At 47.0% G+C, this 12,651-nt stretch overlaps 1 protein-coding gene across 1 annotated transcript in view; it reads left to right on the top strand.

The window, feature by feature from the left end:
- Positions 1-12,651, top strand: part of USH2A (usherin) — a 1,656,840-nt gene that overhangs the window by 1,325,107 nt on the left and 319,082 nt on the right. The window contains exons 54-57 of the mRNA XM_063919430.1: positions 1,985-2,195; positions 4,561-4,758; positions 6,103-6,254; positions 9,625-9,823. Of these exons, the coding sequence (XP_063775500.1) occupies positions 1,985-2,195; positions 4,561-4,758; positions 6,103-6,254; positions 9,625-9,823 (760 nt within the window). The remainder of the gene's footprint in view (positions 1-1,984; positions 2,196-4,560; positions 4,759-6,102; positions 6,255-9,624; positions 9,824-12,651) is intronic.

Genomic DNA, 12,651 nt, shown 5'->3' with positions numbered 1-12,651 from the left:
CAGATACGTCATGTTAAACCCATGCGACCGACATTTTAGGGACACCCCAATTCTTTTCATTTGACATGTTCCATTTTTTTTACTGTCATTATTTCTCCCTCATGCACAGATGGGTCCACGGTTATCTTGAATAGTTTTCTGCGCCTAGGCACAACATGATTTATTAGCATAAACTCTTCATCTATTGTTCTCAGCTGCAATACAATACAGAGAACAATACAGCAGGGGATTAAGTCATTACAGCAGGGGATTATGTCCGACTGGCCAGTCGTTAATCCTATTAAAGGTCAAGATAAATGTGGACCCATCTGTATGTTGGTCCACATATTGCCTGTGCACCGGCCTGTACCAGTGGCCCCGGGGAAGCACTCGGTGTGCACAGTGTGCCTGTCTGCCACGTGTTTGCACGGAGGAGAGTGGTAAATGTGGCAAGGTGTGATGCTATCAATGCTACCAAATACCGTCCTTCTCTCTAAGGGTTATGACTCTGAGACATATTTCATTTCTCGGTAAAACTATCATGGAGACCTATATCCCTGACCTTTTATAAATATGGGGGAAGTGTATGTAAGGTGCACCGGGTGTTTCCTGGTGCAAGTAGTACAGTAATCCATCACCTGCAGTATGCGCTCAGCTGCTGTGTGTCATGGTGTACTGACTGATCTAGCAAAATTCCATATGGCCATCGGTGGGTTATCCACCATTGATGGATAACCTTGATATAAGTGAAAGCATCTGGTAGGGAACCATAGATGGTTCTCCCCACCAATGGTTACACCTGATTTAGTGTCCACGAGCTGCAGACCAATCTGAGCTCAGGGGCGGGGCTTCTTGGGACTCAGGGGTGGAGCTAGGCTCTGTGTCCCGACACCTTGGGGGAAAAAATTGGGTTGTTCTGTAAGATTGATGTTGGGAAACCATCTGGTTCTCCCCCATCGATGCTAAAAATAATTACCATCAGTCATAAACCATCAATGATTTTGTATAATTGATGGTTGATGGCCATCCCCGACTGGAATATACATAACACAAAATACTTGGAAGGTAAATAAGAGTAGTATGAGCAAGCAGTGCATTGGTAGAAGTGGAGAAGCCCCTTGCTGCTGTGGGATTTCCCACCCCTGTGCTGAGCCTGCGTTTCCTCTTTTTGCACAGATCACATTCCAACATCAGACTTATTTTTTTTATGCATATTGTAGCCTGAAAAAATATATAGTTTTTGTTGGGGTTTTTTAAGTCTTTTAATTTTTCTAAAATACCATTAGCCTCTAACATGCAGATCAAATCACATTTACCAAAAATGGGCCAAAAAGTTTTTTTGTTACTTTACAAGAAAGTGAATGTGTAGATTATTTTGTTTTATATACACCACAGAGAAATAATGTATCACCCTTCCTTCATCATTAGTCTGACCTTTCCTAAACGGAAAAGTAGTGGCAATCTACACAGGTTTTCATGATGAAACCTGCACTTGGGGGGAGATTTATTAAAGCTTCTAAAAATTAAGTCTAGATAGTATTTCTCTATTGCATCCTGGAAAATGATAGACATAATCTGATTGGTTACACCTTTTAGAAACTTCAGTAAATCTACCCCTTGGTCTGCAAAATTAAATGGAATTTTTGCTAGTTTTCCCCAGCTTGAGTGAGCCGCTTGTGTAGGAATATTATTGCAGCCCGGAATACCTGCCCCATTAAATGCGGGTACGGGCACCATGATTATATACTTGGCACAACATTTTGTACCGTCCATCATCTGCTTTACAGACAACCCACCGGTACTGATGACTGGAAGGTACTGTATTCTTCATCGCGCTGTAGTAAGGATGAGTCCCACTCATCCCCTGCAATACAGCGCCATGTGCGTGCCAGAGAGGGAATGTACCTCTGAACTGCATTACTCATTAGCTTAATGACTCATTAGCTTAATGTATGTACAGTATTTCTATAATTGTTTCATTTGATTTTTTATTATTTTAACCCAGGAACAAAAGTGCCATTCGGATATTTTATGTCCAGTCTCCGCGTCTTCTGCTGCGTATTGTGGACAGTGCCACTTTAATGCCACTACTGACTCTTGTTTCTGGACTGAACGTGTGATTAATGGTGGCTCCGGACACGTGGCAGAGGACACACTTTGCCTGTCAGACGAGGAGATCGTATACACTGGGGGAACAGACAAATATTCATTTACTGGTGAGGTCCTGATGATATACTGTAATAATGAGTAGGCTAGAATGTCATTATATCATATACTGATTACTGATAAACATCCATTACTGCCCGCCATGTGTGTGTGGCAGAATGTGGGAGGGGTATATTTTCTTCCTTGTACAGTATGTTTGGAGCAGTAAATAATTGCAGTCAGCATTTCATTGGCCCAGTAATAGTAACACATCTGGTAGTATTAAAATGTATGGTAATAGTAACATTATAACACATATAGTAATACCATAGTAATATAGAACGTAAGAGTAACGGGTGTAGTATGTTTTTTCGGCAGTCGTGTATGCTGGGTGCATGCCGACAGCAGGGCAAGCGCAAATGAGCCCCTTGCGGGCACGGTGGCTTATTTATTCTCCCTCCAGGGGGGTTGTGGACCGCCAAGAGGGAGAATAGGTGTCAGTATGCTGGGTGTTGGAATTCCGACGCCGGTATACTGAGTGCCGGGATCCCTACAGCCGCCATACTGAATACCACCCAGGAGTAACATATATGGTAATAGTAACATACAGTAGTAACATACGTATTTGGTAATATCATAGTAACACAGAAGGTAATAGTAACATATATGGTAATAGTAACAGTAACACAAATGGTAATACAGGTTGAGTATCCCTTATCCAAAATGCTTGGGACCATAGGTACTTTTGATATTGGATTTTTCCGTATTTTGGAATAATTGCATATCATAATGAGATATCATGGTGATGGGACCTAAATCTAAGCACAGAATGCATTTATGTTACATATACTCCTTATACACACAGCCTGAAGGTAATTTTAGCCAATATTTTAATAACTTTGTGCATTAAACAAAGTGTGTCTACATTCACACAATTCATTTATGTTTCATATACACCTTATACACACAGCCTAAAGGTCATTTAATACAATATTTTTAATAAATTTGTGTATTAAACAAAGTTTGAGTACATTGAGTCATCAAAAAACAAAGGTTTCACTATCTCACTCTCACTCAAAAATGTCCGTATTTCGGAATATTCCGTATTTCGGAATATTTGGATATGGGATACTCAACCTGTAGTAACATATATGGCAATAGTAACATAGTAACACATGGTAATAGTAACATAGTAACACATATGGTAATAACAGTAACACAAATGGTAAGAGTAACATATATGATAATAGTAACATAGTAACATATATGGTAATAGTAACATATATGGTAATAACATAGTAACACAGAAGGTAAGAGTAACATATATTATAATAGTAACAGAGTAACACATATGGTAAGAGTAACATATATGATAATAGTAACATAGTAACATATATGGTAATAGTAACATAGTAACACATATGGTAATAACATAGTAACACAGAAGGTAAGAGTAACATATATTATAATAGTAACAGAGTAACACATATGGTAAGAGTAACATATATGATAATAGTAACATAGTAACATATATGGTAATAGTAACATAGTAACACATATGGTAATAACATAGTAACACAGAAGGTAAGAGTAACATATATTATAATAGTAACAGAGTAACACATATGGTAAGAGTAACATATATGATAATAGTAACATAGTAACATATATGGTAATAGTAACATAGTAACACATATGGTAATAACATAGTGACACATATGGTAAGCGTAACATATATTATTTATTACCAGTTATTTATATAGCGCACACATATTCCGCAGTGCTGTACAGAGAATATATGGCCATTCGCATCAGTCCCTGCCCCAGTGGAGCTTACAATCTATATTCCCTACCACATTACACACACACATACTCGCTAGGGTTAATTTTGATAGGAGATAATTAACCTACCAGTATATTTTTGGATTGTGGGAGGAAACCGGAGTACCTGGAGGAAACCCACGCAAGTACGGGGAGAATATACAAACTCCACACAGTTAGGGCCATGGCGGGAATGGAACCCAGTGCTGTGAGGCAGTAATGCTAACCACTACACCATCCGTGCTGCCCGTATCCGTATCATATATGGTAATAGTAACATATGTGGTAATAGTAACACCTGGTAATAGTAACATATATGGTAATAGTAACATATATGGTAATAGTAACATATGTGGTAATAGTAACACCTGGTAATAGTAACATATATGGTAATAGTAACATAGTAGCATATTTGGTAATAGTAACATATATGGTAATAGTAACATAGTAACATATATGGTAATAGTAACATATGTGGTAATAGTAACATATATGGTAATAGTAACATAGTAACACATGGTAAGAGTAACATATACGATCGGTGTACATCTTCTTTTTGTATTACAATACATGTTACGTGATGCACGTGACTGACAGACGGTTTTATATCCCTAGATACCGGCGTGAATCCTGACACTACCTATGAATACAGAGTGTCAGCCTGGAACAGCTTTGACTACAGTTTCAGCAATGTCAGCAGGGTAACGACCTATCAGGACAGGCCTCAGGGAATAGGCCCGCCGTGGTGGGCCACAGTGGGCAGTCGTAAAGATGTAATTTCCCTGAGCTGGGAAGAACCCAAGAAACTGAATGGTAATGCTGAGCAAGCGTTTTTGTGCCTGGTGATATAAAGACATGGCTAAAATACACAGAATAAGCTAGAATAGGAGCATATACTGTACAAATCAATACATTTTACAGTAATATGATGAGTGCACAACACTTGCAAGGATCTAAAGTAATTCCATTGACCTTGTCTGAAGTTGGTCAGTACTTTTTAAGTACATTCTATGTAGCAATATACACAGTATCTGGTATTAACTCCAGAAAAGTCACCTTGGTCCAGAGGCGGCATGCTGTGAGATTTCTAGTTCACAACATGTGCAGAGTTACAGGTACACACACACACACACACACACACACACACACACACACACACACACACACACACACACACACACACACACACACACACACACACACACACACACACACACACACACACACACACACATGCACAGTATATGTCTTACTTTAGAATGGTTAGATTTCTCAGGAGTTTGTATCATTTAATAGTCACGCGAGGCCTGTCCTCTAGAGCCTTTGTTCATTTTAACATCTGCTAGGGCAAATAGCTAACACTTAGGGGGGAATTCATTTCTGTGCAGCGGCCGAAAAGTGCCTCTGGAACGTTCAGACAAAGGCACCTCGCAACCTTTATCTGCATCCTATAATGGTGTGAAGGAATATTAGCCAGTATTGTGTGCCGTAACCAACGGTAATTTGCGCAGCGGGGACAGTGCGATGATGCCTGGTGGGACACTGCACCAAAATGAATTCCCCCTTACTGTCTCGTAGGGCTCACACAGATGAAAAGGGAGGAGGGGGGGGGGGGGGGGGGCTGGATTGTATAATAAGTGGTGCTACCATGCTGAGACTTGTAGTCCCATGCAGAAAAATGAAAAATGCACTCTAAGCACTAAAAATACTGACTGACAAAATAATTCTAATAAACTCTACAATAACCATGGAGTATCAATTAGGTTCTTAGCATGTTTGGTCAAAAATGTGGGCCCATCCGTCATGTCATATCATCGTATAGGTCCATAACATCCCTAATATTGACACATCATATCAGTTTATCCAGGACATGTATATAATAGTGGCCATTCTAATATATAAACATCAATGCAAGGATTTATACTAATTAAAATCACCGAAAGGCAAATGGGAAGGGTGCAGTATTGTCAGTGCTTAGCGTGTGCACCGAGAAAGCACATTGCATGCTGGGAAAGCTTGACCATTAGGCTACGGATATATTATAGCCGCCTGTCCCCAGGCTCACAGCAGTTTTCCCTATGAAGGGATATACAGATATACTGTATTTATATATGATATGACTTTAGCATTTCTCACATTGATGTGATCTTGTCGCAGGTAATGTTTATTATGTGCTTCTACGTGACGGAGTTGAGCGGTTTAATGGGTCGCAGCAAAGTTTTCAAGACCAGGGTGGAATCCAGCCGTATAAAGAGTACACCTATAAACTGAGAGCGTGCACAGTAGCCGGGTGTTCAGACAGCGCCAAGGTACTGTACCTTTCCACCCACCCGGAATAGTAATTTCTTCCAGAATTGATGGACGGCAGAAATTTGTAATCGCTTTATTTTATTAAATAATTTAAACGTGATTTCTTTTCTTTTTTTTTAATGGATTTTGCAAGTCGACTCTGAAATTTACTTTGATTACTGGACATTTGAAGCCACTTATGCAAAGTAGTGAATTTTCCAACACGCTTGCACGATTCTGTGCCCCTTACAGTGGTTTTAGAGTTAAGGGCAAATAAAACAAAAGAGAAAAACACAGAGCAATTTGCACCTTGATAAAGCCATGTCGCGCGGCAGGGGGAGGTTTGGCGCAGGAAGGGGGGGTCCTACAGTAGATTATTTCTACATTTCAGTGTAAAGCACATCAGCCAGTATTTTCCCTAACTGCGTTTACACCCCTTTGCGTTGCATCAGAGGGGCCGAGTCAGACGGTAAAGCACGCGCAGCATCATCTGTGGCGGTCGCGCATCTGCGAGATTATGCAAATCACCTATAAACTCCTTCCCTTGTGTACATCCGCGCGACCAAATGTGTGAGGTCGGAGACTCCCACTTTTAGCGCTCGTGCTCGTTGTAATACCGATTAGACCGTCCTTATACACCACTAACGGTCGCAGCCCTATGGCGAGTGCAGTGTCTCAATCTGGCCACGGCCTCCTGTGCTGTGTGCTTAGAAGCGCAGCCGCCGTCACTGACACGCCGCGACACTCCCATAATACGTCTGCTGAATGGACGATGCCTGTGTGCACTACTACCCGCCTCCCAGTCACCGCCCATCGCTGTCCGCCACATTTCTGACACCGTCTGTCCTATTCGCAGCAGCGCCTCTGTGCCTCCTCTGTGTCGTGATTGCGCCGTAGGGGTATTCAGAGATTTATGGGCATGCATGGATGCAAGTAATCGCTGAGCGCATTACGGGCGGGGTCTGAATCAGGTCCATCCAGGAGCAAATTTCTCCTTGTTTTTTCCTTCTTTTATAATCTAACTTTTTTATCAGGCCGAGGGCGGGATTCAAATGTTTTATTGCCCCCGTCTATAGTGACGGGAGATCGTGGGGCGATATTCTAATGACCCCCGTTATCGCGCCCATAAGAGATGGGTTTAGCCGCGTAAAGCAGCTAAACCCGACTAAAAACATGGGTGCGATCATGAAAAGTCCCGCTTGGGCGTCCAAACGGGTCACTTTTCGCACATTTCAGCTCACCACCCCTGGGGGTGGTGAGCTGAAATGCTGATATCGCACCCATCGGCAGCAACATTTGAATACTGCCGGTGGGCGCGATGGGAGCGGGAGGGGGGACAGAAAATTTGAATCCCGCCCCTATTGTCTATAATGAGAATTAGGAGGTGATTCAGAGCTGATCGTAGATGTGCAAAAAATTGTTGACATGCGGGGGGACGCCACGCATACCTGACCCCATACCACTCCCCCCCCCCTGCAGAAGTGCAAGAGCATTGCACAGCAGTGATGCTTTTCCATCTGCCGGGTAGCTCCCTGCCTAGGTGTCCTAGCTGCCTTTGCATTTGACGTGTGCGCACACAGCACAGGGCTTCACACTCCAGCGTTCCAGTATGAATTAGGCCCAAAGCTGTGACAGTTGCATTAATACTTTGCCTAGGATTCCAGGTTCCTCGTTTGGCTTATTGTGTGCGCTCAGCAGAGGTTGTGCTATTCCTGTCCCATAGTGTTATACTGGCAGCGCCTGATGCTGAGGGCAGTATACAGACGTCTCCGGCCAAACCCAGTTCAGATTAGAATAGAAACCATTTCATAATGTGATAAACCAGACCCCAAATAACACAGTCCGGCCAACCAATATAAAGACTGTACAGTGATAAACAGGAATGCGTACAAGTATGAAGTCGATATTAAAAAAGTAAATGAAGAGCGAGTGCAAATAAACGCAAGCGATCGTAAACTTCAAGGCTGTAGTATTGTATGAGCCTTGCACGGTTTGGTTAGGTTATTAAACAGTTAATAGGATTGGGGGGCTGGATTTAATTAGAATAGTGGGCGTGTTAGGGAGGAGCTAGCGGACATTTTGTGTGAGGCAGGAGTTTCATCTGCCTCTTTCTCTCTGGATTTTTCCCGCCTTCTCTCCCCGAGTCACCTTTTTTCCACACCCGTTTTTTCTTTTTCTTTGCCGGTTGGGGTTTGTCAACCTATATCTGTGGGGGGAAAGAACGGCGGTTACAGTGGCTATTGCGCCATTGTTTGGAGGTGCGCTCTTTGCCCAATACATTGTATACTCTTGCCCTCTTTACCGGGGGTCATTGGGGTTGGTTGGCTGTCTGGCCGGCCCTATTACGGTGTATTGGGGAGTGAGTTGGAGACTCAGCGCTTATTGGCGTAGCCAATGAGATAAATAAAGTCATGTCGTGGACATGTGTAGCGGCAATAAGTCGTAGTGTCACTGCTGATCTGACCGTTCTTTCTCATTCCCACCATACTTAGTTTAAGTATTATAATTAAAATAAATAACGGTTGACCGATTTTAATGGCATTTCAGTGGTCTGTGTCGTTTTTTTCTAGATAAGTTAAATTAGTTCATATTTAGGGGGTCATTCAGACCTGATTGTACGCTAGGTTTTTTTGCCGCGCAGCGATCAGGTCAGCACTGCGCATGCGTATGCACCACAATGCGCAGTCACGTCGTATGGGTACAAAGCGGATCGTTGCTGTGTGATCGATTTTACGAAGAATCCATTCGCACAGCCGATCGCAAGGAGATTGACAGGAAGAAGGCGTTTGTGGGTGTCAACTGACCGTTTTCTGGGAGTGGTTGGAAAAACGCAGGCGTGTCCAAGCGTTTGCAGGGCGGGTATCTGACGTCAATTCCGGGCCCGGACAGACTGAAGTGATCGCAGCGGCTGAGTAAGTTCTGGGCTACTCAGAAACTGCACAAAACTTTTTTGTACCGCTCGGCTGCACAAGCGATCGCACACTTGCAAAGCTAAAATACACTCCCCTATAGGCGGCGACTATCTGATTGCAGCGCTGCAAAAAATAGCTAGCGAGCGATCCGGTCTGAATTAGGCCCTTAGTTGGTAAGGTTTTGTGTAATGACGTCATGCAGTCCGGCATCGGCCGATAGAAAGTTTAATAAAACTCACTGTACTTCATTTCCGAATGTATGTGTGTGTCTGTATGTGTGTGTCTGTATGTGTGTGTCTGTATGTGTGTGTGTGTGTGTGTGTCTGTATATGTGTGTGTGTCTGTATGTGTGTGTCTGTATGTGTGTGTCTGTGTGTGTGTGTGTGTGTGTGTGTGTGTGTGTGTGTGTGTGTGTGTATATTAGAGAGATTAAATATTGCAGTATAATTTATGGTACGATAATGTGTTTATAAAACAGGTCTTTGCAGCCGTTGAACAGGGAATTCCGGAAAACGTCTCACCACCTGTCATCACGACGGTGAACGCCACCGCTCTACACCTCAGCTGGGCGGCTCCTAAAAGACCAAATGGCGACATCAGAGAATATCAGATTCACCAGACGGATGGAGGACTGATCCATGTCAGCACAGCGGGAAGGAGGCAGTATACTGTATCAGGTGTGTAGAAACACGCCAGCACTCCTGGGGAACAGGTACCGCACTCTTCCCACGCTGCACCTGCTCACGCTACTCACACGCACTGACCAGGGTGGGGAGAACCAGGCCCGGGGACTGGGGGCAGGGCTGCCGCCATGCTGTTATACACAATATACAGGAGGCGGGAACCAGGCCCGGGGACTGGGGGCAGGGCTGACGCCATGCTGTTATACACAATATACAGGAGGCGGGAACCAGGCCTGGGGACTGGGGGCAGGGCTGCCGCCATGCTGTTATACACAATATACAGGAGGCGGGAACCAGGCCCGGGGACTGGGGGAAGGGCTGCCGCCATGCTGTTATACACAATATACAGGAGGTGGGAACCAGGCCGGGGACTGGGGTCAGGGCTGCCGCCATGCTGTTATACACAATATACAGGAGGCGGGAACCAGGCCGGGGACTGGGGGCAGGGCTGCCGCCATGCTGTTATACACAATATACAGGAGGCGGGAACCAGGCCCGGGGACTGGGGGAAGGGCTGCCGCCATGCTGTTATACACAATATATAGGAGGCGGGAACCAGGCCCGGGGACTGGGGGCAGGGCTGCCGCCATGCTGTTATACACAATATACAGGAGGCGGGGACTGGGGGCAGGGCTGCCGCCATGCTGTTATACACAATATACAGGAGGCGGGAACCAGGCCCGGGGATTGGGGAAGGGCTGCCGCCATGCTGTTATACACAATATACAGGAGGTGGGAACCAGGCCGGGGACTGGGGTCAGGGCTGCCGCCATGCTGTTATACACAATATACAGGAGGCGGGAACCAGGCCGGGGACTGGGGGCAGGGCTGCCGCCATGCTGTTATACACAATATACAGGAGGCGGGAACCAGGCCGGGGACTGGGGGAAGCGCTGCCGCCATGCTGTTATACACAATATATAGGAGGCGGGAACCAGGCACGGGGACTGGGGGCAGGGCTGCCGCCATGCTGTTATACACAATATACAGGAGGCGGGAACCAGGCCAGGGACTGGGGGCAGGGCTGGCGCCATACTGTTATACACAATATACAGGAGGCGGGAACCAGGCCGGGGACTGGGGGCAGGGCTGCCGCCATGCTGTTATACACAATATACAGGAGGCGGGAACCAGGCCCGGGGACTGGGGGCAGGGCTGCCGCCATGCTGTTATACACAATATACAGGAGGCGGGAACCAGGCCTGGGACTGGGGGCAGGGCTGCCGCCATGCTGTTATACACAATACACAGGAGGCGGGAACCAGGCCGGGGACTGGGGGCAGGGCTGCCGCCATGCTGTTATACACAATATACAGGAGGCGGGGACTGGGGGCAGGGCTGCCGCCATGCTGTTATACACAATATACAGGAGGCGGGAACCAGGCCCGGGGATTGGGGAAGGGCTGCCGCCATGCTGTTATACACAATATACAGGAGGTGGGAACCAGGCCGGGGACTGGGGTCAGGGCTGCCGCCATGCTGTTATACACAATATACAGGAGGCGGGAACCAGGCCGGGGACTGGGGGCAGGGCTGCCGCCATGCTGTTATACACAATATACAGGAGGCGGGAACCAGGCCGGGGACTGGGGGAAGGGCTGCCGCCATGCTGTTATACACAATATATAGGAGGCGGGAACCAGGCACGGGGACTGGGGGCAGGGCTGCCGCCATGCTGTTATACACAATATACAGGAGGCGGGAACCAGGCCAGGGACTGGGGGCAGGGCTGGCGCCATACTGTTATACACAATATACAGGAGGCGGGAACCAGGCCGGGGACTGGGGGCAGGGCTGCCGCCATGCTGTTATACACAATATACAGGAGGCGGGAACCAGGCCGGGGACTGGGGGAAGGGCTGCCGCTATGCTGTTATACACAATATACAGGAGGCGGGAACCAGGCCCGGGGACTGGGGGCAGGGCTGCCGCCATGCTGTTATACACAATATACAGGAGGCGGGAACCAGGCCTGGGACTGGGGGCAGGGCTGCCGCCATGCTGTTATACACAATACACAGGAGGCGGGAACCAGGCCCGGGGACTGGGGGCAGGGCTGCCGCCATGCTGTTATACACAATATACAGGAGGCGGGAACCAGGCTGGGGACTGGGGGAAGGGCTGCCGCCATGCTGTTATACACAATATACAGGAGGCGGGAACCAGGCCGGGGACTGGGGGAAGGGCTGCCGCCATGCTGTTATACACAATACACAGAAGGCGGGAACCAGGCCGGGGAATGGGGGCAGGGCTGCCGCCATGCTGTTATATACAATATACAGGAGGCGGGAACCAGGCCTGGGGACTGGGGGAAGGGCTGCCGCCATGCTGTTATACACAATATACAGGAGGCGGGAACCAGGCCTGGGACTGGGGGCAGGGCTGCCGCCATGCTGTTATACACAATATACAGGAGGCGGGAACCAGGCCCGGGGACTGGGGGAAGGGCTGCCGCCATGCTGTTATACACAATATACAGGAGGCGGGAACCAGGCCCGGGACTGGGGGCAGGGCTGCCGCCATGCTGTTATACACAATATACAGGAGGCGGGAACCAGGCCCGGGGACTGGGGGAAGGGCTGCCGTCATGCTGTTATACACAATATACAGGAGGCGGGAACCAGGCCGGGGACTGGGGGCAGGGCTGCCGCCATGCTGTTATACACAATATACAGGAGGCGGGAACAAGGCCGGGGACTGGGGGAAGGGCTGCCGCCATGCTGTTATACACAATATACAGGAGGCGGGAACCAGGCCCGGGGACTGGGGGAAGGGCTGCCGCCATGCTGTTATACACAGTATACAGGAGGCGGGAACCAGGC

Source organism: Pseudophryne corroboree, chromosome 4 (assembly GCF_028390025.1).
Source record: "Pseudophryne corroboree isolate aPseCor3 chromosome 4, aPseCor3.hap2, whole genome shotgun sequence".
NCBI lineage: Eukaryota > Metazoa > Chordata > Amphibia > Anura > Myobatrachidae > Pseudophryne > Pseudophryne corroboree.
The sequence above is the reverse complement of the archived record's forward strand: the minus strand, read 5'-3'. Positions and strand labels throughout refer to the sequence as shown.